At 40.1% G+C, this 27,948-nt stretch overlaps 2 protein-coding genes across 2 annotated transcripts; one reads left to right on the top strand and one right to left on the bottom strand.

Moving 5' to 3' along the window:
• Positions 1-583: 583 nt before the first annotated feature.
• Positions 584-22,706, bottom strand: pphln1 (periphilin 1). The gene is made up of 12 exons (XM_084910645.1): positions 22,682-22,706; positions 22,529-22,558; positions 20,351-20,415; positions 19,829-20,044; positions 19,278-19,339; positions 16,491-16,607; positions 14,870-15,048; positions 14,191-14,277; positions 13,073-13,108; positions 12,170-12,225; positions 7,559-7,696; positions 584-1,364 (listed from the first exon to the last, which is right to left on the bottom strand). The coding sequence occupies exons 1-12, from the start codon at positions 22,704-22,706 to the stop codon at positions 1,092-1,094; spliced, it is 1,284 nt and encodes a 427-aa protein (XP_084766771.1). The 3' UTR covers positions 584-1,091.
• Positions 22,584-27,213, top strand: zcrb1 (zinc finger CCHC-type and RNA binding motif 1). The gene is made up of 8 exons (XM_084910371.1): positions 22,584-22,749; positions 22,858-22,962; positions 25,752-25,780; positions 25,927-26,038; positions 26,151-26,258; positions 26,373-26,482; positions 26,566-26,647; positions 26,810-27,213. Exons 2-8 carry the CDS (start codon positions 22,879-22,881, stop codon positions 26,948-26,950), a joined length of 666 nt encoding a protein of 221 aa, XP_084766497.1. The 5' UTR covers positions 22,584-22,749; positions 22,858-22,878; the 3' UTR covers positions 26,951-27,213.
• Positions 27,214-27,948: the final 735 nt, after the last annotated feature.

The following is a 27,948-nucleotide window of genomic DNA, read 5'->3' as shown; positions in this document are numbered from 1 at the left end:
GTTGACTCACAGACTCCAGAGGCCATTGGATGAACAACAGTTTTTAAACATCTTTCATCCCTAAGGTTAAATTCACCATTATGATTTACAAATACTTCAGAGCAGCGGTCCCCAACCCCCGGGCCATGGACTGGTACCGGTCCGTGAGTCGTTTGGTATCGGGCGGCGAGTGCTAAGGTTCGGGTGTGAAATTTATGGTTTTTAGGGTTTTTATTCGTTTTTATGGTTAATATTTATTGTTTTTATCGTTACCTCAGTTTCCCTGTCTTTTTCCGTGTGTTATGGATAATTTTTTATTTTGGTACCGGTACTGGTTTTATTTTGTTGTATTTATCCGCGACACCTTAAAGGCCGGTCCGTAAAAATAAAACGATCCGTGCCGCAAAAAAGGTTGTTTTTTTTTTAACATGCTTTTTTCATCGGTGAACTGATCCTAAAAATGTCTTGAGATTAGATCTCTCATAGCGCATGGATATTTTTCTGCGGGTATGAAACTTTTGTCAAAGGATTATGAAAAGAAATCAAGTTTGTTGGATGAATGTAGAATAGGGCTCAAATGCAAAATAAGACAAGACAAAGAAAGTGAATTTAACTGGTTTTTTTTTACAGTACAAATTTATACAAGTATGTCAACCTGTTGTAAATTTAGCAGCACCAAGTCAAATATCTGCTACAAAAGAAAAATTTACATAGCTGAAAATACTACAAAAAACGATCATGCTGGAGAACTGAATCTCTGCTTTCCACAAAATATTCTCATCAAAAAGAAGATTAAATAATAAACCCCTTGTTAACCATTTTTACAATGTGAGATGAGAATAATTTTAAATAAAGAACGTGTTTCTTTTGACAAAACTTAACAGAACGTTTTCTTTATGATTGATAAATTCCCACAGAAAACTTGAAGGTAAAAATGGTCCGTTCAAAAATAACACTGGTCATTCCTGCAAAGGATGTCCTCTCTCCATGGCGACCTGTTTTCTCCATGCTTACCTCCATGGTTTCGGTTTGAGCTGCTGAACAATCCGGACTTCAAACCGTCAAGCCTTCCTCCTCTGTCTCACATTAACGCAGCACGTCCGGCTGATGCGTCAGTAAGATGAGCTGTGATTGACTGCTGTCTTTGAAAGTTTATGACCCGACTGGGATGTAGAGGGAGTGGTTGAGTCACAGGTGGAAGTTTCAGGCTGCCGGATGACGTCGTCTAGCTCGCTGATGAATTGTTTGAGGTCCTCTAGGCAACGTTCACGGATCTCCCCGAGGTTTTCTCGGAGGGGAACCTGCAGCTGCTTCTCCAAGTTGGGATCTTTAGCCACCAGCATCTTCACCACCATTCCGAACGTCTCGCAGTCCTGACGATACACCTGGTCGAGTGAAAAAAGATGAAATAAAATAAAATAAAATAATACTAATAGACAAACAAGAGGAAAACTTTACCTTCAAAAACCACTGAGCAGACATTTCCACCCTTTTTCAGTTTAGATTTAGCTATGTTAAGTGTTACCAGGCACAGCTTTGAGAGAAAAGCTCTTAATTGAGGGGATGGGGAGTTGTTTCCTTCCTGCTCTACCTGTCGCCTAGGTGTAAATACTCCAGCGTCACTGTGCCTAAGCTGATCACTCTGGTGCTAACACACCTCATACAGCACCAAAAGATTAACACTCTTCCTCTCAAGTTTAATAGGGGCACTTGATATGGGACAGGGTAGCCCAAAGACGCAGTAAAAACTGCACTTCAGTGGTAGCTCGGAGGCTTGTAACAGGTGTTAGACGGACAAAGAGGAGGTGCTGGAATCTAGTTTGGGAGCCGCCACTTCACACTGAGCCTATAATGTCTCAAAACAATGGAGGGAGCTTGTGCTTCCACACAGAGTGGTTTGATTTGCAAAATACCAAAACAGAGATTTGCTTTTAAGTCATGATCCTTTAAATGAGCTGAGAATGAAGGGGAAAATATCATTCCGCTCAACTGAAGATAATATTTATGGGCCCATTTCACATTTTGTAAGGGAGGGAAAATAACATGGAGTGTCGTGAATTCCCACTCTCACAAATATTCAGGAACACAAGGGCAGCTTTTATTTCTTATTTTCTTGAGTTTTGGACGTACATACATTTGAGACGTAAGATGCATTTTAAAAATCACATACACATATACCCTTTCTAAATGAACACTTTGTCTATACTTTTGCCAAAATAACTACAACCTCTGACAAACTCGATGTGGCTCTCTAATCTCTACCACACTATTTCATGACAGTCGAAAGCTTAAACTTCGACAGCTACCTACAGCCTTTGATCTTAAGTGGGCCAATTACACATTTAATCCCTGACATAAGAAAAAGAAGTGCTATCTCAACATCATGACTTGCATGATAAATCTTTTACTTATTTACCCTGGTGTAGTATGAATGACCATGGGGGAGGTCTTTATCAGCAGCCAAATCTTTAAAACCTATGAAAATACATTTAAAAAATACATTTAAAAGTCTAATACCTTGGCAATTTTGGCTATCTATGGGCCAGATTGGAGTCTTGCTCAGCTGGTTCTGTCCCCTAGGCCCTATCTTTGACACCCCTGGTTAAAAACACAGGGGGAGAGAGCTGATTCAACAGTTTGTTGGGGTAGGTTGAAATGTAACGACCACATAAACTTTGCTAGATGTTATGTGGTGTATGTGACATTAAGTATAACTATAGGAGGGAAGAAAAAAACAACAACAACCAAGACAATCTGTTCAAGTGAAATAATTGTTAGGTTCCTATTTCTTTCCATCTCCTTGGTTTATTTGATTTTGTTGTTTTTCCAGACTCAAAATGATATGTTGGTCTATTTTTTGCCAGTATACTCAAATACTTTTTTTTACATATATATTTGTATGTAACTCTCTTCCATGCCTAACTACAGATACAGCTGCCTAGTATATCAAGCTTCAACTGTACGTGCCAGTCTCATACAAGGAGATGTCCAGTGACAAGGGTTATGAGTGGACATGTGTGTTTATACATATGCCCACACGCCTGTGTGTGTAAAATTAGGCTAGGGAGGAAGGGATAGTTTCATTCACCAGATACCAACGGTGGCTTCTGTGCTGCGGGGCTTTCTAACTCGCTGGCTTATTTATAGATTTTTCACTAGAACAGAAAGTGTGCTTGGAGAAAAGCTCACAAATAGAGATCGCCTGTCAAACACAGTTATTGTCCTTGTTCTCCAACAGATGGGAACTTTCCAAAGTATGCATTAAACTAGGACACTGTGAGTGCACTATCTATCATTATCAGTAATTTTTAAGAAAGAAAACCGGAGCCAAACCAGTTTGCCCATTTTTATTTTTGTACTTTTCCACCAAGTTTGATTTCACTATGAGAGTTTTTGCAAACCCTTGCTGACAATGCTTTGAGCACAAATGGGAGGAAAAATTAAACATTTCTATTTTTGCGTAGGAGCCATCCAAATAACGGAGGTGTAATACACTGCTCAAATAAAAAAAAATTAAAGGAGCACTTTTTAATCAGTATAGCATCAAGTCACTTAGACTTCTGGGATATTGATCTGGTCAGTTAAGTAGCACAGGGGGCTCTTAATCATTGTCAGCTACTTTGGTGTTAATGAAATTAACCAGCAGTGCACTAGAGGGGTAAAAAATGATACAACCACCAAAAGACGAATGGTTTTAAATGTGGAGGGTAAAACCAAGCATGAGGTGAGGGGATACCTGCACTTACAGTGGTTGCAGGTATTACCAACTCCTCCAGGATGACAGGTTTGCTGTGTCTCCCAAAACAGTCTCAAGAGCAGATATACACAAGACTGTTACAGATAACTTAAAAATGGTATATGGTCTGTATTTGTATAGTGCTTCACTCTTCCCTAAGGACCCCAAAGCGCTTTACACATTCAGTCATCCACCCATTCACACACACATTCACACACTGGTGATGGCAAGCTACATGTAGCCACAGCCACCCTGGGGCGCACTGACAGAGGCGTAAATTTGCATTTACTCAATAAATCTTTTCCTATTGAAGGTGTGCTAGCTGAAAGACGTTAGCTTTTTGCAGCTTGTTTTAACATTTGCTTGAATAGTAAAACACAGCCTACAGGAGATGCTTGTTACACCTGATCTAAAATGCGGTTTAGTAATGATGTAAACTAGGAAAAAACTAAATTACTTTCACTTAATTTAGATTAGCTTAATTTCACATTGACTACGGGAGCAGTGCCAACTCAAACACACAGATTACCTGTAATAACAAACCAATAACCTGTAATTAGAAAAGAACAGTGGTTAACTTTGATTTTACTTGGCTCTAAAAACTGTTGTGTTTTCAGGCTGACATAATTACTCATTTTTAATTGGACAGCATTGGGAAATCATATTTCCTACCAACCCCATTCAGATATTTCTAAAGCTTTATACACAAACCTACTGAGGGATTTACAGTACAAACAGCTTATGCAACCTTATCCAGGTCTCTTGTTTACAAAAGCAGCTGATGGGAAATGTTCAATAAATCATTTTACAGGAGATTTGTGGGGAACACTACAAAACAAATTCAAAAACACAGTCTCCTCTGGGCATTTCTATACATTCCTCATGCACAATAAACAATTGAGCAGAAGATGTTACACAACTGATAACCCAAGCAGTCTGTATAGAGAGGAGACCTGCGACAGCCACCATCCCCAGCACGATGAATGTAGTTACAGAGCAATGGCCTTTTTGGTTTTTCATAAGCTGATAACAGAGTGGACCTATCAAACGTTCAAAGGAAGGATCCAATCAGTGAGTGGTCTACACCTTCTGTGAATACAGAGAGAGCTGTTTCTAAACAATGTGCTGACAAAGTTCTTCCTGCAATCCGTCCCGTTATCCAACCAGGAAGGAAAGGAGCACGTCTCGACTTTGGGTGGGGTTGTTTGAGAAAAAGAGCATCTTGCTCGCTGTTCACCCCTGCAGGACAAATCCTTTTTACAAATCTCGCCCCTGAGCGTGCTGGGCTTTAGAAATGAGAGAATCGGAACAAATTTTAAACAGAGTTGGCACCTCAGTCCAGCTCTGTCATCTTTGCATGTAAAAAGCCCTCAAGAGGCTGGAAGTGTCTGGCTTTCTGTCAAATACATTTAGATTCCTCAACAAATGAAATAAAACTCCCTTTGTACGGCAGTCTGGGCCTACGAGGAACACAACATAATACCCCTGACTGCCTCTCATGCCTTGTCACTCACTATAACCAGTTAGTCTGTCCTGTGGCCAAAGTCAACTCTGACAACCAGAAAGGGGGTTCAGACTATAAGTCAAGAAGACCAGCTTCACTTAGCCACGCAAACAAAGTTTAGATTATGACCTGGATAGCTTCTGAGGAGCTTCTGGATTCTGTGCATTTGTGGCTGTGTGTACAGAAGAGATGGCTAGACCAGATTGGGTGCAGAAAGCCAAACATCTGGCTGACACTTGTCAAATGGCTTAACACGAGTGCCCACACCAACAGGAATACTGCTGCTAATTTAAAGAGCACATGAGAAAGTGACTTTGTTATTTCAGAGCCAAAAAAAGAAAGAAAGAACAGCTTAAGTATGTTTAGCTGTGGGTCAGCGCAAAATGGGGTGTTAAAACTGGTCACCAGACAAGTGCTTATACAGCTTCCAGTGACTGCTTGGTTTGTCTGCCACCTCAGAGAGTAAAAGACCATCATGTGAAAGCAATTCTCTGTGATGCTTTTAAAATACAGCCTTTTCTATTTCAGTCCATGATCCTTCTTTTATGTGAGAAGAAAAAAATCTTGATTCAATTACTCATCTTCTGACCTCAGCTCTGGGATAAACAGTTTAGTCTCTCATGGAAGAGGAGAAGAGCTGCCACATCGCAAACGACCTACACATACGGACGATCTGAAGATCACAAAAGCCAGAGAAAGGCACAGGAAAAACAAAAAGCTGCAGCTGTCAATAGAAACTGATGGTTATCTAAGAATCGCAAATCCTGAAAGGAAATACTGAAACCTCATATCCCTGTGAAAACGCAATACTTTATCTCCTCTTCGTTTTCATTTCAAACTGTTTATTATACATGTATACCTAGATCTGAATCACCACATTAGAAGATAGCAGAGAATTATGAGTAATACTGATGATGGCAGTAAAGTACCTACAGATTGCTGACACAGGTCTTTGTAATCATTCTAAAATAACTTTCCATAATACCTGGAAACATGAAATAATGCTCACATAGCTCAGACGTTATAAAGTTTGCTGTAAAAAAATGAGAGAAGACACAGACAGGCTATAAAACAGGCGTGAAGCTGCAGCGTCAGCAGTAATGCTGTTACAGCCTATAGGCTCTGTGCTGCAGCTCAATGTGAGGGCGCAGTCTGTGCTCCAGGGCAGAGCTAGCTCAGGTTTAATGGTCTCAGTTAAACCACCAGCAGTGCTCACTGGTGCAGGAATGGCCTTCATTAGGTAACAGAGCAGAGCTGGAACCTCGAGCCTGGGGTGTTTTTAAGCTCTGTTAAGCGGTCAACCTCTCGGTTTATTTTATGCACGGCTCTTTACAGCGAATAAGCCGTTCTTAGCTGCTGCCTTCATTTACGTGTCCCCTGTACCCTGTATATCATTCTAATGTTTCTAAACCCCGGTGCGCAGACCGCTTCATGCGCGAGTATTTGCAAAGATGAGTCAGACGCCGAGGGGGCCATGCTTGAGCCGTGTGCGATATTAAGCAGATATTTTGTATAATGAGCGGTTTATGCAGTCAGTGAGTCAGGATGGAAGATTAAGAGAAGCTACCAGGAAAATGCTGCCAACTACCGTTTTTCAAATAATTAACTGTTTCTCTAAATGTGGCTGCAACAGTGAAGTTTTTTAGGGGGTAGCAGTAGGCACTCTGCTGTCTTCCAGTCACAATGCTAAGTTAATTTCCTGCCTGTTACGAACATAATAGGTGGCTGTTTCAGTAGTGCCTATCCAGTAAAGCATAACACATGTGAGTCAGAGAACCCAAGGCCACCATATGCATGGGAATGTGGTGCCAAGAGTACTGAATGTGGTCTGCATTGCCAAAGCTGACATTTATAGAAAAGTCTGACAAATTAGTAGTTTTTAATGAGAGGGTTTGGGCATACAGTGATTTTTCCTTCCCAAAAAGAACAACTGAGAACAGAACACCTTCAAATTTGTTTAAACATCCCTGGAATACATTGTGATTACCAATTTAAAATCCTATATAGCATATAAATCCAAATCTGACTTTTATTCTTTGCTAGAAGCACAAGAAAACTGTAAATAGCCTGCACTTATCCACAGGTTTCTACAAAGTACTTTACAATGTGTTTCACATTCACTCATTAACACACACACTATAACTGGTGGTAGAGCTGCCATGCAAGGTTCTTGCCTGCCATCAAGAGCAAATTACTTGTCATGACCAAGGAAAATACGTTTGAGAATGAGGCCTGTGATTAGTGGACAACATGCTGTATCACCCCAATCAGAGAACTTGTGGAAAGGCGGGTCAGAAAAACGCAATGATGTGAAAATTTCAAGTATTAGAAAAAAGTACCTTTTCTATCTCCTGGGCTTTGGCTGCGATGGCAAGGGCTCGTCGCTCGTGGAAATTGTCTGTAGATTTTTGGCTCTCTTCCACGACGGGAGCTACCAGTGGTTCTTCTTTTTCTCCTTCTGGAGGGGGGTTTTCCTCCTAAAGGAAAACATCAGGAAGGTGTGAGCTGCAGGGATATTTAAGGAAAACTAAGAAAGCAGCAGAATGGTTATTCCTAACAGAACCACTGCCATGAAACATTTATGCCAAGAAATCATAAAACTATTCAATATTTTAAAAAGCATACTACTACTCTACTACAGCAATCAAACAACAATGAATTGTAAAGGATGTACAGTCAATGCTGTGCTACGACATGACCTACTGACTCTTTAACTTTGAAGGAGACATGTGGTTGATGAGGCATACGGTAAAGCTGAAAAGCCAGAGTGGACTCAGTGGAAAAAACAACAACATATACACAGAATTTGCAGTATAGAAATCTATACCTGAGGCACAAAATATAGCTAGAGCCTATATTTTAAAATGTTTGTTACAGATCAAAACCTAATATTAATGTTGCTTTTCTACCCAAGCAGTAACCCTGCAGTTTAGTAGAACCAATCTATAACACGGAAAACCATAAAACTCACATTTTAGCTGTGTTTAAGACAGAATCTTCAGAGCAAAGAAATCACAGCCAGACAAGCCATGATTAAGCATCTAATGGGCAAATTGGAAACCAAGGCATCCATAAATACTACCGAGAAAGCCACAAGAGAGATCTAAGGGAAGAAATGAGGCCGACTTGGATGGGTGGTCAATTTCTTTTGCTCATTTCCTGATACTATTAAAGTTTGAAGGCCAAGGAGCAGAACTGCCCAACCATGACTAAAGTCCACTCATACATTAAGGGAAACAGGCCATGGCAACTAAGTCATACTTCATCCATAGATGACTAGAAAGAAATTACAGGGGATGGTACATCACAAAGTCGAGTGCGGTCTAAAATAATAATAATAAAAAAAGCACAGTGCAAAGCATCATCCAATTATTCCTCCTTCCAATACTCTCCCTGAAGCTATGCTTGGGAGAAGTCCCATGTATATGCTTGGACTTGTATGAAAGATCGCATCTACTGCACCTCAGCCGAAAAAATATCCCTTGTCTGAGTCTCTTTATTTCAACTTGCAAAGCATAGCCTAACTTGGAAATCGTGCTCTGCTCTCAAGATAAGGCTCAAAATAGATCTTCTGTTAACTGTAATAAATCAAAACATTATTGTTTCAGCAGAATGGGTAAACTCTGAAAAAGAAGTGGAACTGAATTTTTTTCTTGGCTGTAAAATGGAGAAACAGCACTGGACTTAATATTGATCTATGTAATAGTTTGGACATCATAACGCTGATGTAACAGCTTAGTTCTTCAAAATGCTTACAGTTTGAGCAAGCATCACAAAGTTCCTCAGGATCTCGCTCTTTGCAGTCTATTCAGCACGTGACTTTTTAAAAAACTTATCAAACTTTAGAGGCCAAAATTCAATAGCTATGACATTTCTGATCACTGCAGCATGCTCATCTGCTGGCTCATACTCTGATCATCCAGTCATCCTAAGTCTCTCATAGCTATATTCAGTTGTTTGTTAGGTTAAAGTAGTGGAGTGGCCAACCCAATGACACTGCCATTCCTGAATGCATGCTGCTAGAATTCCTAAAAATATCACAGTGACTGAATGCCACTCTACAGCAGTGCTTTGAGCATTTGTATTACTTTTTCCTGCTTCCTTCAGCAGATCTGTGCCCTTTACTGGTAAACCATTACACTCTATCTAACAGGAATTTGTTGTGTTGAGATGAAACCTGCCGATGACCTCCCTGCCACCCTGCCTTGAAGCCAGAGCCGGTGGTGCTCTTTAGGTCCCGTCTTTGGTGTCTCCTGTCTGGGATGGCTCCAGAAAGCCTATGTGTTTGTTGAATCCCCACAGCAGGCAGTGACCAGGACCATTAGTGCAAAGCTTTACTGGGGGCACAGCTCAGGCCTTTCATCTTGGCCAAGGTTATGGGTTTGTGCCCCGAGAACACACAACAATGCACCACAGGCTAGATCAAACACAGCAGCAGAAGCACCAGTGTGCATGTATGTGTGTGTGGAGGGGTGGGGCGCTGAGTAACTTTCATCACAGCAGTTGATTTGGTGGTGGTAGGTGGTTCTGACAAAAATGATCATTAGGAGGAGAAGAAAGAACTTTGTTTATATGCTGCATCTTGTAATTTCTCGTGTATAAACCCGAGGGTGACTGTCTGGTTATTTGTTACTCAGCTTATTTTGTACACAACCACGTAACGACATCGCCTCCACTGGGAATTTGTACGAAAAATCGAGCCCTCCTTGCCTGTAATGGTTGGCTTTGCCATCTGAATCAAGTGTGTCCAGCACTTGAAATGGCACTTAAATGTCAAGGTGAATTTATGTCTAAATTCTTCACATGTACAAGCCATAAATGCTTGTCAGCAATAAAGTTTAAGTTTGTCATTTTCAAAGCAGTGAACTTGATAAAAATTGTTTTTTTTTCAGAGTGAGCAATCACTAAATATTTATCACAGAAAGTAAATGCATCATTTGTGCACTTTGTGCACGGCCCCTTTTTGATGTGTGAAGGCAGGAAAGCAACAACGTAGAGTCACAGCAAGATGAGATCCGCTGCAATACAGACTCTTAATATTCTGAAACATAACAAAACATAAAAGAAATCATCTTTCTTCCAAACAGCTGAACTCTGTGCGCCCTTTGGTAAAAACTACATACATGTTTCTTAAGCTGCACATAAAAGGTAGATGAACCCAGAGCTGCTGAGGGGTTAACAGATCACTTCAGATACAGTATTGTTGGTGTGAGGAGAGGAACAAAACAGTGAGCAATTTAGTCCACCATACTTGGGGAAAAATAAGTGGACGAATATGAGCTGGATAACTGAAGGTTAACGGTATTAACATTTGCCAAGCTCTTTATTTTGACTATTTTAGTCCTAATAACTCTTTAAAGCTGTGTTTGTGTGTGTAGAAAACGGGAACATTAGGCTAATAACATACATTAGTCAACTGAATGGTTGTAGCGTGTCTAGACAGTAAAACTGTGGAACTTTTAACTGTGCTGACTGAATAATAAATAGGGCAGTGATAAAAGCTTTGTGCACTGCACAGGTCCTTGATCGTTTAATTATTTCCTGTTTCATGTTAGGGAAAAGATTATTGTTGTTAAAAGGTTTTCAGAGCAGAGCTTGCTGAGGTGTCAAATATCTGATATGGATATATATCACTTAATCCAGTTACTTTATTTTGTGTATATTTAAGGGCCATGACTAAAACTGTGATATTTTAAAAAAGAAATGTTTCTATTTTACCAATGCATGTGGGTTTTTTTCTTAATGATTTCTATTACAATATAATAATACTGTGAATTATTCTGGTCACAATAACTGAAGGGAATATCTAATTTTGTATATTCAGATATTTATTTCTATCAAAATACATGTGATTATAAAAACAGTTACACCTCCACTTGTACTAATTTTTCCTCTTGTGTATACAATGTGATATTTAGATGGTTTGACTTTGTTGCTGTTGTTTTAAACATAACCACATTAAAACAAAAACAAAAACAAAACTTGATTATGGGATCATTTTGACATCCAGATAAACAGTTGCTGGCATACATGCATACAGAGACTCCATTTAGAAGAGGTAATGTCATTACGTTGGTACAAAGTATTTTTAACCCTCACACAATCAGCTATAATAGCAAAACCTTTTTAAGTTGCCAGAGCATGCAAACACACACAAGGTGTTGACCTGAATCTTGATGAATACCGATTCCCTGTGAGCCCGATGCCCCATATTAATTTGTCACAATCACGAGACCCATTCCCTGCGTCATCAACAGGAAACTGAGGGCCTGCCAAACGCAGTTAGACGTGCTCTTTAAAAGTAAAAGTAAACTATTGTTCGTTATAAACAGTGTAAATACATCCCAGAGTTACACAGGCACTTCTTATGACTCTGTGGTTACGATCTTGTGATAAAGTTGTGACCCGGGCTACTGATTTCTCCTCTATGCTTCTGGGTGGCCACAGCCACATGTACTGCGCCTAATCACAACTGATTGTATTTACACTCCTCTGCATAGTTGGAGATGGATGACATCAGCAAAACAAAACATTATCAGCAAAACAATCAAGAAATATCCACATTTGACACAAAAAGTTGTTTTTTTTGTCGACACCTGAGCCCTTTCCCCCGTATCATTACAAATTCTTGTAACTGAAGTCCGCTTACAACAAAGTTAAACAAAGTGGAGGCCCGATGGCTTTTATGCCCTGCATTTGGACCACTTTAAAACCCATTAACATACTTTGATGGGACTCAACACTTATTAGGAGGATGGAATTTAAGGACTTCCAGATGTATCCTGCTATACAGTGACATAGGCAGACACCATGGTATGCAAACAAAATAAAGCACAGAACATCTGAGACTCCACTGCTGTACTTACAATATATTTTTAAAAAAACAACACAATTTAGAAAAACCCTTTAATATTTTTGATCCTTCATGAAAACCTCAAGAAAAACAGTACCTTGACAGATGTTGCACTCTGTGGGGATCCCTCTCTTGACAGGCCAGGAATTTTGTCTATAGAAATTGAAAAGTGACAAAAAAAGAAACAGTAAGACTGAAGTTAGAGTAAAAAAAGATATTTGGAATAACAAAATAAGAAATGAGAAAAAGGTGAAACGACGAGGGAAGCAGAAATTCAACTGAAAGAAGACAAGCAAGTCGGTCTGGAAAGTAAGTATGGGGGTGCTTATGGAGATCGCAGCCTTGTAAATGTGTTGGAAGTCTGGTTCCAGGATCCAGTGAGGTACCTATACTAGAAGGTCTGGAACAATCAAGAAACACAACGGTGCTCTGAATCTCATTGGCTGAACGCACGGCTCCTCTCCAGTCACTGGAGGAGGAGTTTCTTCCTCTACTGACTTTCCTTCTATAAGAAAAACACTACGCTGTCCAAAGCCTTGTAATCAACTCTACTAACAAACTTCAAGCACCTAGAAATGAAACAAAAAACACTCCGGAGAGGCAGCTTTGGCTTCAGGAATATCCATCAGACATCCTATACCCTCTCCCCTCTACTTGTGCACACGACCTGGTGGCATCTTTATGAGGCCTGACAAAGTGGCAGACAGAACGGAGAGCAAAGCTGGCTGCTGGAGACATTAGAAACCCTCTCTGTCTCTCTCAGGTTACGCAGACTGTGAATAGATTAGGTTTGACAACTGTAACTTTTCAGTATATCTGAAACAAATCCTCTGCATGTCATCTCATCTTACTTTTTAATTCATTACCACTGAACAAACAAAGGAATGCATGGCTATACATTTTGAAATATAATCCAGGAGAAGTGGCTAATTTGTCTATTAACTCATCAAACAAGACGTAGTCTATCCAGTCTTAGACGGCTATACTGAACTGTACTTACCGATCATCCTGCTCTGAGAATAAGTCTCTTCGTACCCTGTTGGAAGACCAAACCGTAAGGTCACCGGCCAAGTACATCACAATTGATGGGGTTTTCTTATCTAAAAGCAACCTATGGAGCATACGACTACTCTAATGCTTCCCTAAAAATATTTACTCTTAAAACCCGTTCAAATCATGCATTCAGATGGCAACATTTTGCCATGTTAGCCATGAAAACTGCTAAGCACTCACTTCGTGAGTGAAAAAGCGCCAATCAAATAGAAATTTAAAAGAAAAATGACCGGCATTGAAGATGGCAGTGGACCTCAAAAGAAACAAAACCAACCTCCCCCCCAAAAGAAAAAACAAACACTGGTGGAAACAGGGGAATTTGAGGGATTAGAGACAAGAATGAATAAAGAACATGCACCGCACATGGAGATACTTTAGCACTTGTGCATTTTACAGTACAGTTATTTAATAATTTTTGGTGGTCTTACAGGAAATCTATTATGTGGACTTGGTTTTCCATAACATTCCAAGTGAGAGGGTGGGACTGAAAAAACAAAGAGCAATCCATGATGCTCTTATATTATTCAGCCACTTTCTAGATAAGCTGTAAAATTCACTGTTCCCACACAGAGTCATCTTATCAAATGTATTTCCAGACAAGATGTATTTGTAGTCATTAAAGTGTAATATAACACTAAATAATATATCTGTGATGAAAATGTGTTCAATCAGAACACCTCTGACATTTTAAATCATTTTTAACATTACTTTACAAAAGTGCAGGAACCATGAAAAGTGCTAATGTACCTCGGGTAGTGGAAATGGCATTGATCACAATACAGCAGTCTGTACTAAACTCTAATTCAGAAACTACTTTCATGATATAACTTACAAAAGACCTGGGTGAAAAAAAATGTCTGTGTCAAAAAGTTTCCTTTGTAAAATACTTTTTCTTTTGAGAGGCGGGTCGACTCTCAAGTCACTGAAATTTAAAAAGCCTGAAGTCTTCTGTTCCTGCATCCTTCTCAAGACAGAACACAAAATGACAAGGATGCAAGAAAGGAACAACAACCCAGCTTACTGTCACCCAAGTCTAAGCTTATTTACATAGCTCAATGTACAGACCCAAAGTGTCATGTCCACTCTGTTGAGGAAAGAGTGCCCCCCAGAGGTGCTCAGAAACACCCGTGTGACCCTCTGGACCATCCACACCTGAAAAGCCGGTCAGCCAGGTTAACAGCCATGGACAGACAGTGAATAACAGTAAAATAAGAAATGATGGATGGAAGAAAAAAAAAAATATAATCCATTTCAGAACAATGCACATTTTAGGAGCTGAACTTAAAACATGACCTTGAATCAGGGCCTACAGGCACACACAGATTACTTTATTTACTTTTGTGCTCTGGATAGTTAGTATAAAATTTAGCTTTCCAAATGAACGATGTTTACTCAGAGGCTGTGTGTCCTCTTCCTGAGTTAAGGCAACAAATGGCTTATGAGTAGAACTTGTCAGTGGAAGCAGTGACTACACTTTCCACTCCATTTTAGCAGTGCTGTTACATAATTTGTTCCATCAGCTGGATTGTTAAGACCAGAACTAATTACCTTTATACTTTAGTATTTATTAATGCTGTGCCACTTTATTGAATTTATATTGTATTAATCTGTGTTACCGACTTATTAAGTTAACTCCACATGTTATGGTGATTTGCTTTGGAGTTTTAAACTCTTATCAATATTGTGATGCCAGTAAAAGCACTGCATACTGCATTGGGGGGGGGGGACTAAGATTTCTACATACTCTTGCCTTGCTGTGAGGGGAAAGGGAGGCTCTTGGCTCTGTCCGGTGAGTATCCTCTGCTGCTGACGCTGGAGCCAGAGCGGCTGTGCGGGGAGCGGGCCACCTCTCGGCGCACCGGAGAACGATCTCTGAGGGGAGGAAACGGGGCTGCCTTTCTCCTGTAGTGGTCTCTGTCCTCCCTGGGGAAAACGGGAAATGTGAGCCCTGCCAAAATCTGAAAGGTCCAAACATTGACAGCTTTTTTTTTTCTTTTTTGTGAATTATCTGAGGTTAAAGTTATTCCTGATTGCAATCTAATAGCAGCAATTTACATTGGCCCAATGACAGGTCCACCTCTCTCACTCATTTATGTACCAACACAGAACAATGCTGCCACCTAGCACTGTAAGGTCATTCTGCTGTGTGCAACAAATTCCTGTTTTATGTTGTATTTACACCTATCTGCAACGAAACAGGTGCACAGTCAGACGATGGTGGCACCTCAGGCAGGATGTAACCACCCATTTAGGTTAGTAAGGTTTGACGCTTCAAAGTGAGTTTTCACCATGAGCATCTTGCTGTTCTGAAACCAGATATGATGAGACGGGGGTGGACCTGACCCAGAAAGTGAGGGACAGTGCACCTTGCTTTAACTTCCTTTTTTTTTATCCTAATGAGGACCATCATTTACAGTATGAGCATTAATTAAGACAACAGAGTCAACAGGAAAGTGGGTGAGGTCACAAAGCAAGAAAAACAAGGGCTGTGTGTGTGTTATATTTAGTGCTTAACAAATTAATTAAACAATCACTCAATATAAGGTTTATGCCACAGCTGCCCTAAAATGTGGTAAGTAACAAAATCATTTTTACGTTCTATAATAGATAATCAACCGCTATGTGCAAGCTCTTTAATCAAAATTATATTTTTAATGCTAAAATATAATTGTTGTTATGTATTAATTTTCTAATTTACATAGTAAACCACTTTTTTTTTTTTTACTTTTTAAAAAAAACAAGATGCCAAGTTAGTTACTTACATTCCTGAACATTAAAGTTTAAGTGTTTAAATGTTATGCCTGGTTTCCTAGAGAAGTCCAGTGTGTTAAAACTTGGGTATAAACAAGTGTGAATTTAGTTTAATACCCCAAATGATGTAGGAATTTTCAGTTTTAAACAAGTTGACTGATATCTAAAATACAACTGTGCTTTTTTGTTTTTATGACAGGTGCTTTAGGACCTGGCGTCCACATATGTGGACATCACATTTTTGGGTTGTCTAGACCAAAATACCCTTGGCAAACGCTGATTAGTTTTGCTCTACAAGGGCCTGATATATACTTACGAGGACATTATACTGCCACAGTTCTATCAAAATTTAAAACGAATGTCCTCATATGCGGACCTCATTTTTCTCAGACACAAAAATCAGGTAAAAAAAAAAAAAAATTCTGTTAATTATTTGTTTTTACATTCATCAGGTCCCAATCAGCCCACATAGCAAAGAGAAATTAAAAATCCATGAAAGAGTTCGGGTCTTACGAGGTTAAAAATGTAGGTGCTATATATAATAAATTAAGACATTTCTTTATTGGCTTGACATGGTCTGCCATACAAAGTCATTAATAGGAATTCACTCTTACCCTCTGTCCAGGTTTAGTATGGCCTGTACTAGTGTGTCTTCCCCACTCTCTGGGAGCGCTCTGGGTGCTGGATAGATGCCTTGGCCTCTAACGCTATGAGGAGGTGGTGCACGGGCACTGAGGGGATTAACAAAAAATAAAAGAGACGCACACACAAGTTAGTGTTTGCAGATAAGCACACAGTGTAGTACATTGTGTTTATTTAGATTTCTTTGGGGAAATTTTGAAGAGGCTATAACATAACCTATGTAAGTGGCCGACGGTGTTGCCGGCATCTATGCTTGTGTGCTGCACATTATGTGATAGTGTGTTGTCTCTGTGTTTTATATGTGGTGTCAACCATGACAAAAACAAATAAAATGGTAGGACTTTTTCCCCTCCTGGTTCTTCACTCTTTGTTGTGGTCAGTTTTATTTTTCAGTGGCGCAAACATGTTTGTCCCTCAAGATTTTCCACTTCTTTGAACATTCCTCATGTCCATCCTGCAATCTCTCTTCAGAAATGTACTGACATTTGTGAGTACTTAATTGACGCTATGATTGTTATTACCTATAATGAGGTGATGATTGTTACTCTCTCTGATATATTAAATTAAAAAAGCTGCAGCAAAACAGTAGCTGGAGATGTATAGGAGAAATCAATGGTATTGAGCAGATCAACCACAATGTGTACATTTCTAGGGAGGTGCATGTCAGGTTACGGTTCAGAAGGGTGTATGACACAGTTACGGCATAGCCACAAAGTGAATTTCTCACTGAAGCACAAATCTTCAAGAAGGAATTCACATCTGCTAAGTGACCACATGAGACAGAGCTCTTTCAACAGCCACAAATCCAAGCCTTACTTCAAACAGGTTGACTGGACACATGCTTTCTGGCTAAAGATAAAGGGCAGCATTTTTCTTAGTATCAGTTGTGTAACAAACTATTAAGGAGATATTTTGTGTATCTAAAACATGACAGGAAACAGAATTAACATCCAAATGGTCTAAGGCTACACTAGAAGGAGTATTAAGGGTGGCTTTAGTCCAGGAGATAGAGCAGGTTGGAAGCCTGGTGGTTTGGTCTCTGTCTGCCCCAGTCTGCATGCCAGATATCCTTGGGCAAGATACTAACCCCAAGTTGCTCACTGATGCACTGATCCGAGTATGAATGTGTGTGAATGTTAGATAGAAAACAGTTTACCTCAGACAAAAATGCTTGCATGACTGGGTATGAATGGATGAATGAGACATGTTATATAAAGCGCTTTGCGTGCTCATCCTGTGCAATACAGGATATTTGCTTTGCAATAACAAAACCCTAAAATGGGAAAAAACATGTTTTGTGCTTTTGTCAAGAATTTTAGACAACTTAAACAACCATGCATCCGACGCAGCTATGAAAACAAAATCACTCTCAACCTTCCCCTCTTCTCTCTCTGCCTGCCTAGATTGGTCTATCCAGTGAGTGCACTTTATACCCAAGTACTGTTCATAAATTTTGCTACTGTACAAACAGCGCATTTTCAAAATGCACCCATGTGTGACGACATAATACCTACAGGTCTCTTACCACATCTCAGTGTCAGGGAGGATTAAACTAATTAAAGCTAATCCTTCAACTTTTCACAAAGTGAACAAATTGTAACATAGACATGCAAGTTACCTCCGCTCTTTGTTGTTAAAGTCATAACACTGCAGACTCATCAGTTAGGTAACATGAACTTATACTGCATATATTTTTTTTTTATTTTGGCAATAGCAAAGAGCACAGATATAACTGGCAAACCTTATCGTCGTTTTTAATAATGAAATATGCACAATGCAAATGCAACATTGAGGGTTTTACTAAACTTTAGCGCACTAATTGTACCCCGATATTAAAATATTCTTAATAATGTTCAAATAAGCTACCTAGTACTATTTAATGTGCTATTATCACACATCAGCATTACACACAGGTAAAAATTAATTTTGACTCATATTTGTTAATGTTATTTACAGCTAATTTGTGGTGCCTTTGTCTATTAACAGACAAAAATCACACTGAATTGAACCAGTATTTTGAGAGAATATTGTAAACTTGTCACCTAAATGTCTGCAAACCTAGTGTTTAGCCTAAATATAGACACTGTTTAGCCAACATTGCTAGACCAACAGTTGTGTAAACTAAGAGTCTGGAGAGCTCAGCAGAGACCACAAGAAAAGGAAATGAAGTAAGACAGGCCAATATGGGTCAGAAACAGACCACGACTCGTGATTGCTGGTATGTACACAAACATTACAAACACATTCCCCCCTAAATCCCCCCCAAGTCCAACCAGAGAAACTAAACACAAACGACTTCCTTATAACATCAAGTGAATAGAACAAGACTGTCCCCTGCTGTCCAAAATGAAAACATTTTAATAAGCAACAGTCTAAATCCACCATCTGGCCGGGGCCTTTCTGTGTGGAATTTGCATGTTCTCCCCGTGTTTGTGTGTGGGAGGAAGCCGGGTACTCTGGCTTCCTTCCACAGTCCAAGAACACATTAGTGGGGCTACGTTAACTGGTGTCTCTAAATTGCCCATAGCTGTGAATGTGAGTGCGAATGGTTGTCTGTCTCTCTCTGTGTTAGCACTGTGTCAGATTGGCGACCTGTCCAGGGTGTATCCTGTCTCTCGCCCTATGTTAACTGAGACATTCTCCAGCCCCACTGCAACCCTGATAAGATTAAGCAGAAGAGGATGGATGGAATACTGTATGCATACAGAATGTGGCTGATAAGGCTAATATTAAAACAAATCTTAAGACAAACAGTTTACCCAAACTCCAAAGGCCGCGCTGTGTGGGAGTCATCCCTGGGTACTCTGTAAGGATAGTCCTCCTACACGACAAAGAAAATGTGGAGAAAAAAATCATTCTTATTCGCCACTTCTATATTATTTGTTATCTCTTAAGACAGAAAAAAACTCAGTATCTGGTTAAAAATAGTGTAAAATGACAAAAAGCATTGTATTTACTTTGTCATACATAACCCACTGATAAGCGACAAATGACAAACTAGCTGAAATGACGGATAGATAAATTTACAATTTTAGAACTCAAATGTAAACACAAACTCTAAAGAGCACAATCCCTATATAGGGAATTTAAAAGCCTAAGAAGAAGAGTTCAATAGATGCCTATAGTACATATATGTTTCAAATTATCTTAAATGATATTGTTAACTACTTTGTCCTTGGATTGGCTCCTTAAACTTACAATATTATGGGAAATATCTAAACTGTAGAGACTTTGAACAAGGTTGATTGCTTTTGATTGAAAATATGTAGTTCACCTATTTGATAACAATATACCAAAAAAAACCTCTTACCCTCCTTGAAGGTGGAATGGCTCTGCGTTCAGCAGGGAAATGAGGGCCATCTCCATGGTAACCCCTCTGATCTTCATGGTAACCCCGGGGTCCGCCTCCATTTGGGTAAAAGCGGGGACCTCCTTCATAATCATAGCCACCACGGCCGTAGTCATCTTCTGGCCTCCCAAAGGGGCCTCGTCGCTCAACCCCTCCAGCTGCCCGTGGGTATGGACCCTATACACACACACACACACACACACACATACCTTTTTAAAAAATTATATATGTTTTGTTTTTTTATTCTTGCTCAGATTTTGTGAAAGAAAAGTCTGAGCCAGAGCTTATGGCAACTTGAAAATAAATCTTTAAAAAGATTCCTGGCGTTATTTTATTATTCACTCTCCATCCACAAAAAAATAAAAATAAAAATAATTAAAATTAAAAATCAGCAATTGTCAAGGGATAAATAAAGAAAAGTAATAAGGCATAATTTGCATGTGGGAATTATTAAATGGGATGCAGTGATAAAGAGGAGCTCACCGGCCTGTCTGTTAAAAAGCGCTCATCATACACCTCCCGTATACTCCTTTCTCGCCTGTAAGTCACTGAAACGGGCAAAGAGTGAAACATACTGTTATCACTAGCACTGTCTCTGTTCAAGTGTTGTCGGACTAGCTTCTTCAAGCTGCAATATTAATAAAGTATTAAATAGAACTTTTTCTCAGAAGCCATCTGACATGAAATTGAGGGCCAACATAGATGACATTGTTCTATTTAGATGCCTTGAATCTTGTGGTTTCCTAATGTTTCATCTGAAACTGTCTGAAGTGAAGCACCTTTTTAGCCTCACACATGTGCAGGCTTCAACACAAAAGCAGCTTTTGCAAAAAGAACTTGTCTAATACATAAAAGTTTTGAATATTGGTACAGGTTCTACATATGCACAGATTGCACAGGAGCTGCTGATCCAGTTCTACACTGCGGTCATTGAGTCTGTCCTGTGCTCCTCCATCACAGTCTGGTATGGTGCAGCCACTAAACAGGACAGGACTGTACGGGCAGCAGAAAGGGTCATTGGCGCCCCCCTGCCCTCCATCCAGGATCTGTACCTCTCAAGAACCAGGAAACGTGGAGGGAAAAATCATCACAGACCCCTCATACCCTGGACACAGACTTTTTGATCTGCTGCCCTCTGGCAGACGGTACAGAAGCCTCCAGACCAGGACCACCCGACATAGGAACAGTTTCTTTCCCCTCGCCATCTCCCTTCTAAACAGTTGACCTGTCACACTGCTCCCACTGCCAGACTGCAACTGCACCTTATGTACATTCTGTAGTATTCATTCCACTTCATTTCTGTATTCTATGTATATAAGTTTAGATTGGTTATTTATAGTTGGTTTACACAGCTTTGTGTATGTACTTGTATGCATGTGTAATGTATATATAGACACGTGTGTGTGTGTGTGTGTGTGTGTGTGTGTGTGTGTTTATGTGTGCATGTGATTTACATTGCAGTGCTTGAGAGCCTCCATCTACTAGAACCAAATTCCTTGTATGTGTCTGCACATATACTTGGCCAATAAACACGATTCTGATCTGATTCTGATATGATCTCCCTAAACTACTATCACATCAGTGTTCTCTAGTATGTTAGTGTTTAGTGTCTATTGTTTATTAATAACTTACTTTTTTGTTTGTTTTATTTATTTAAAAAAAATTTTTTTTTTCTTTTTGGGCTTCTCGAAACGTAAGATCTTCAAAACAATCTGTAAAGAAAGTTCATATAAAGTGTTAAGACTTCAGAGCAGACATCAGCAGAAAACATCAAAGACAAGACAGGGCACGGTGTGAAATGCAAGTGAGCAAGCTGAGATTACTTTGTGCAGGTTGTATGACCTAACGTGGAGGTGAAAAAGAGAGTGCATGCAGGTTGGAGTGGGTGGAGATGAATGTCAGGGGTGATTTGTGATAGAAGAACAGCAGCAAGAGTGAGAACTGATGTCATGTGTGGTTTGGAGATGGGGGGCATTGACAAAAAGACAAGAGACTGAGCTGAAGGTGACAGAGTTGAAAGTGTTAGGATCTTCATTGGGAGTAACCAGGATGGACAGGATTAGAAATGAGTACATCAGAGGGATAGCTCTCAAAGTTAGAGGCAAGGCAGAGATTTTTGGACATGTACAGAGGAAGGATAGTGGATATATTGGACAAAGGATGTGGAAAATGGAGCTGCCAGGTGGGAGTAAAAGAAGAAGACCACAGAGAAGATTCATGAATGTAGTTGAGGAGGACGTGGAGGATTGGTGTCACAGAGGAGAATGCTAATGATAAAGTAAGATGAAGGCAGATGATTCACTGTGGAGACCCCCAAAGGGAGCAGCCAAAAGAAGAAGACTGACCTAACGTGACATGTTAAAGTACATTTGATCCGCAGTAACTTAGTCAACATAGCCATCAGCTTGATGGCAACTAAACACCATCATTAACAAATCATCACTACTGTTTATGGTAAATTTACAACTGATTGCGATGTAAACCAGGCTGCTATCACGGCTAACTAGCTAGCTTCAATGCATGCACCAAACACCAGCACGCTTGTGTAGTAAGTTAATATATCGTTAAGGCCACCCACAAAATCCTTTGATATGTACGTCAGATTGCGGCTTCATCTACATAAACTATAGAGGTAAATAATTTAACTGAAAAATAACAAACCGAGCTTACTTTCCTCTGTCGCCCAGTTAGCTTAGCTTCTCCCGGTAGTTACGGTCGTTATTTACGTTGTGCACGTCATCAACGTGCGACGCACAATATACGGCGTTTTTCCCGTTTGCTGAACAACTGCTCCGTGTAAATAAAATTACACACCATATTTTTTTAACAGCTTTGGCATTATTCTAACGGACGGTGTGGTGTGGGTAAGAACTACTGTGAAGGTAGGCAATTGCTCGAATTAACGTTAAATTGAATAATGTTGTGTTTATAGTGGATGTATTAAGCTGAACTGCTGGTTGTGTGCTTTATGACCATCATGTGTCTTTCAGAGTGTTTTATTTGAGTCCAGTATGAGCGGGGGTTTGGCACCAAGCAAAAGTACCGTCTATGTGTCGAACCTGCCATTCTCTCTCACCAACAATGACCTACACAAGGTAAGTTTGTCCCTGTAACTCTTAAGTGTTTGTCCTGTGCCACCACCACAAACTTGAAATTAAAAAAATAAGAACAAATGTTGTAAAGATTTTCGGCTTTCATTTAAGGGATTGGACAATGGATTGCATTTATATAGCGCTTTTCGGGGGCCCTCAAAGCGCTTTACAATTCCACTATTCATTCACTCTCACATTCACACACTGGTGGAGGCAAGCTACAGTTGTAGCCACAGCTGCCCTGGGGCAGACTGACAGAGCGAGACAAAGGCATCTAGGAACTGCAGCTATTTTATTCTCCTGTTTCTGGGGCTCTGGATCTTCAAGAGTTGTTGAACAGAAGGTTAAGAAGAGAGGTGACCATCAGTGAGCAGCAGTATGGCTTCATGCCAAGAAAAAACCCTAAAAACGCGGCGGATTCTTTGAGAGTATTTTTTTTAGAAGTGCAGAGAAGGTCAGAAGGAGTTGCATAGTGGTTTTGAAGAAAGCATGTGATATGAACTGTGATACTGCATGAGGAAGTCACGAGGGGCAGAGTAGGATTGCTTGGTTGCAGGACATGCATAAGGACAGAGAGACAGCGGTGAGGTATGTGGTAGGGATTACATTAGGGCTCGCCAGACAGATGAGGTCAGGCAGGAGTCTCCGTGGGTTATGATGTTTGCAGAGGACATTGTGATCTGTAGTGAGAGTAGGGAGCAGATGGAAGAAAACCTGGATGGAACAGGAATGAAAGTCTGTCAGTAAAAGCAAGACAGAATACGTGTGAAGGGAGACAGGTCTAGCAGTGAAGGTGCAGGATAGAGGTAGTAAATGTGAATGATTTAAATACCCGAGGTCAACCAGAGAAGATTCATCAAAATTGTGAAAAAGATTATGCAGAGCAGGATGCTAGTGATAGGGTGAGATGGAACCAAATAATCCACTGTGGCAACCTCATAAAGGGAGCAGTCAAGAGAACAAGAAGATACATAAACGCTTCACTTTATTAATATACTAAATAGTTTTCAAGCAATGACTGCCTGACATTTAAAGTCATGGACATCACCAAAAATTGGGTTTCCTATTTTGTGATGCTTTGCCATGCATTTTCTTTTTGCCTGCATAGATCACCATGGGAACTAAATTAAACACATGGTCGTGTGTGAATTATCCTCAGATAATGTCTATAAATGAAGCATTTGAAATTAACTGAAGATGAGCCACATGATATGCCAACTTTCCTTTTATGTAGGCACATAAAAGGAGGCTTTCTGCCTGAAGCAGAAAGCCTGACTTAACAGGGAAAGTTAATAACCACAGTTGTGACACCTGTGATCTCTGACTGGGATTTTAGGTTTTGTCAAGAGGCTTAAGCAAAGAAAGCTTGGCTTTCAGTTTAACTTCCTTCGTGGCACACCCCACCTCTCTCTTTGGTCATATGTTCAAGGGTCTTTCTATTTGGGTTTGTTGGCAGCAAAGTACATGCTCAGGTGAGATTAATTGATTGGCTCAGGCAGATCATTCGGCCTTCAAAAATTCCTGGATTGCATGCACATTATATTTTGGGTTACATTTCAGATTTAGTGCAAAGTGCCATCCTCAAATTCGGCATGGGCTTGAGGATGTCACTTTGTCAAGTTTATCTCTGTACTCTTCAGAATTCATCCAGCTCCTTCTATCTTCTGTCACCCATTGCTACTGGAAGCCATGCATACTGCCTCACCCATGTTTTACAGCGTGCTGTGAATTCCGAGCTTTAGTTTGGGAACATCTTCATTAGATTCTGTAGTGAATCCTAGACTTGGATAATCTATCAAAAGTAGTTCAAGAAAGGAACAGTGGTGAACCAGTGACGGGGTTATGGGTGGCCAAGGCTCACTGATGGACGTGAAGAGTGAAGCCTGATCTGTGTGGTCTGATCTAACAGATGAGCTGCTGTAGCTCAAACTGCCAAAACAGTTCATGCTGGTTCTGATAGAATTGTGTCAGAATACACAGAGCATCACACGTTGTTGCCTATGGGGCTGCACAGCCCCAGACCAGTCAGGGTGTCCAGGCTGACCTGTTTATCACAGAAAGCGCCAACAATGGCGACGTGAGCATCAGAACTGGACCATGGAGCAATGGAAGAAGATGGTCTGGTCTGTGTTTGTTACCAGGGAAACCCCTGGCATCAGGATGCACTATGAAAAGAAGCCAAGCTGACAGAGATTTCTGCTGGGACCTCTTGGGTCTTACCATCCATGTGGATGTTCCTTTGACACCTACCTAAGCATTGTTGCAGATCATGTGCACCCTTTCGTGGAAATTGTATTCCATCATAGCTGTGGCCTCTTTCAGCAGGATAATGCGCTCTGCCATAAAGCAAAAATGGTTGAGGAATGCTTTGAGGAGTTGGCCTCCAAATTCCCCAGATCTCAATGTAATCAAGTGTCAAGTGGGATCTGCTGGACAAACAAATCTGATCCATGGAGGCTCCACCTCGCAACTTACAGGACTTAAAGGTTCTGTTGCTAACATCTTGGTGCTAGATACCACAGCACACCTTCAGGGATCTAGTGGAGTCCATGGCTTGATAGGTCACCATGGCTGTTTTGGCAAAAAAGGAGGACCAGGGAATATTAGGGAGGCAAACATAATGCTATGTCTGATGTGTAGATGTGTTAAACAGGTATTACTTTATCATAGAAATGGTCATATGATTATTCCCCAACATTGTCATCCAGATGTTTTTATGTTACCTAGCACACCAGTTTTTCTATGCAATCCAAGAACCTCTCACTGAAATAAATCACTGTGTGTCATTTCAGCTATTCAGCAAATATGGCAAAGTTGTAAAGTAAGTATTTTTTTATGTTATTTTATACATTTAAAGCAATGAATGATGCAACACAATGCAATAATTTGGTAGCTTTGAAGCGATGTAACAGTTACTGCCTCAGTCGTTTCCTCACAGGTATTAATAACTATGATGGTTTCTCTCAGGGTCACGGTGGTTAAGGATAAAAACACTCGACAGAGTAAAGGAGTGGCGTTTGTTCTCTTCCTGGATAGAGAGTCGGCTCATAACTGTGCAAGAGCAGTGAACAACAAACAGGTGAGCCTGTGCAAGGTTATATACTGATTTTTCACTAAGCGTAACCCAGAGGCTTTCTGCCAGCGATGTTTCTGTATTGGATGCGAGCGAGTGAAATATTTTTGCCTCCCAGTTATTTGGCAGAACGGTTAAAGCCAGCATTGCCATAGATAATGGACGAGCAGCAGAATTTATAAGGAGACGGAACTACACAGACAAAAGTAGATGCTACGAATGTGGGGTCAGTAAATATCTACTTTTTTGGGGGGGTCCTGTGTGGCTAACTACATTTCTAACTAAAGTTAGAAATGCAATTGTGATAGTTTTCCTGTATTTTCACAATGGCACATGACAGGATTCCGGACATTTGAGCTACGCATGTCCCAAAAACATGCTGGGAGAGAGGGAACCTCCGAAGAAGAAAGAAAAGAAAAAGAAGAAAAAGGCTCAACAGCCCGAGCAAACGTATGTAATTTGTGACATATATATTTGTGCAACAGAATATATCACAGTACATCTACATTTTTATTTATTTTTTTTACTTTTAGCGAAGAAGAAGAAGAAGAAGAAAGTGAGGAAGAGGGAGAAGACCCGGCTTTAGATAGCCTAAGCCAAGCCATAGCTTTTCAGGTAAGGGTGCAGAGACAAGAAATATCTACCTAAAAATATCTAGAGGTTTTGATTCAGAGGATTGCATTATGAGTTGCAAAGTTACATTATGGAAAGTCTGACTCAAAATAAATGAAAAACTGTCAGTACTGACATATTTGTTGTCTATTTGTTGCCCTCCAGCAAGCCTGTATTGAGGAAGAACAGAAAAAACAGAAGAGGCTGGCAGAGGATAATGCTCACGCTTCAACGTCGTCAGACTCCAAGAAGCCACGGATCAAAAAGAGCGCATACTTCAGTGATGAGGAGGAGCTCAGTGACTAATGGATGTATAGACTTGAATGTTTTATTTGGATAAATATGGACATTTTTTGAGCTGTTTTTTTTTGTGCAGGTGTAAAATATGTTTCAAACTTTATCAAATGTTGATAAAGTTAGAATTGACACACAAAAAATTCAATGTTTTAAGTGCAAAATCAGATTTAAAAAAAAAAAAAGCCAAACAGTTTGGGTACTTCTTTGGCTGGTTGTAGATAAAATCTGATCTTTTTATATGCTGCCAGTTTTCTATTAAATGTCAAAGGTGATTATGAATATTTTATTTCAGCACAATATTCACACATTTTAAAAAAACATATATACGTATATGTATATACACAAAGAGTATCTCACAAAAGTGAGTACACCCCTAGGTGAAAATGTCCAAATTGTGCCCAAAGTGTCAATATTTTCAGTGGCCACCATTATCTTCCAACACTGCCTTAACTCTGTGGGGCATGGAGTTCATTACATCGTGGAGCTGGTGGATGTTAGAGACCTTGTGCTCCTCCACCTTCCATTTGAGGATGCCCCACAGATGCCAGGCCAGTCAAATACCTTTACCCTCAGTTTATTTAGCAAGGCACTGGTCTTTTTGGAGGTGTGTTTGGGATTGTTATCATGTTGGAATGCTGTCGTGTGGCCCAGTTTCTGAAGGAAGGGGATCATGCTCTGCTGGAGTATATCACAGTACATGTTGGCATTCATGGTTACCTCAATTAACTGTAGTTCCCCAGTGCCAGCAGCAGTCATGCAGCCCCAAACAATGACCTTCCACCACCGTGTTTGACTGTAGGCAAGACACACTTGTCTTTGTACTCCTCACCTGGTTGCCGCCACACATCCTTGACACCATATGAATAATATTTCGTTTGTCTTGGTCTCATAAGGCCACAAATAATCCATGTCCTTAGTCGTCTTGTCTTCAGCAAACTGTTTGCGGGCTTTCTTGTGCCTTATCTTTAGAAAAAGATTCCTTCTGGGACGATAGCCATTTGATGCAG

Source organism: Perissodus microlepis, chromosome 17, assembly GCF_051167445.1.
Source record: "Perissodus microlepis isolate ML-2025 ecotype Zambia chromosome 17, ASM5116744v1, whole genome shotgun sequence".
NCBI lineage: Eukaryota > Metazoa > Chordata > Actinopteri > Cichliformes > Cichlidae > Perissodus > Perissodus microlepis.
The sequence above is the reverse complement of the archived record's forward strand: the minus strand, read 5'-3'. Positions and strand labels throughout refer to the sequence as shown.

Excerpts from the sequence above, each read along its gene's own strand:
- pphln1 (XM_084910645.1), bottom strand. The coding sequence starts at position 22,706 with ATGCCAAAGCTGTTAAAAAAATATG. Across the intron at positions 20,416-22,528 it reads GACAGAGGAAAGTAAGCTCG|TGACTTACAGGCGAGAAAGG; the intron begins GTTTGTTATTTT and ends TGCCCGTTTCAG. Across the intron at positions 20,045-20,350 it reads GCTTTTTAACAGACAGGCCG|GGTCCATACCCACGGGCAGC; the intron begins GTGAGCTCCTCT and ends GTGTGTGTATAG.
- zcrb1 (XM_084910371.1), top strand. The coding sequence starts at position 22,879 with ATGAGCGGGGGTTTGGCACCAAGCAAAAGTACCGTCTATGTGTCGAAC. Across the intron at positions 22,963-25,751 it reads CCAACAATGACCTACACAAG|CTATTCAGCAAATATGGCAA; the intron begins GTAAGTTTGTCC and ends GTGTCATTTCAG. Across the intron at positions 26,483-26,565 it reads GCTCAACAGCCCGAGCAAAC|CGAAGAAGAAGAAGAAGAAG; the intron begins GTATGTAATTTG and ends TTTTACTTTTAG.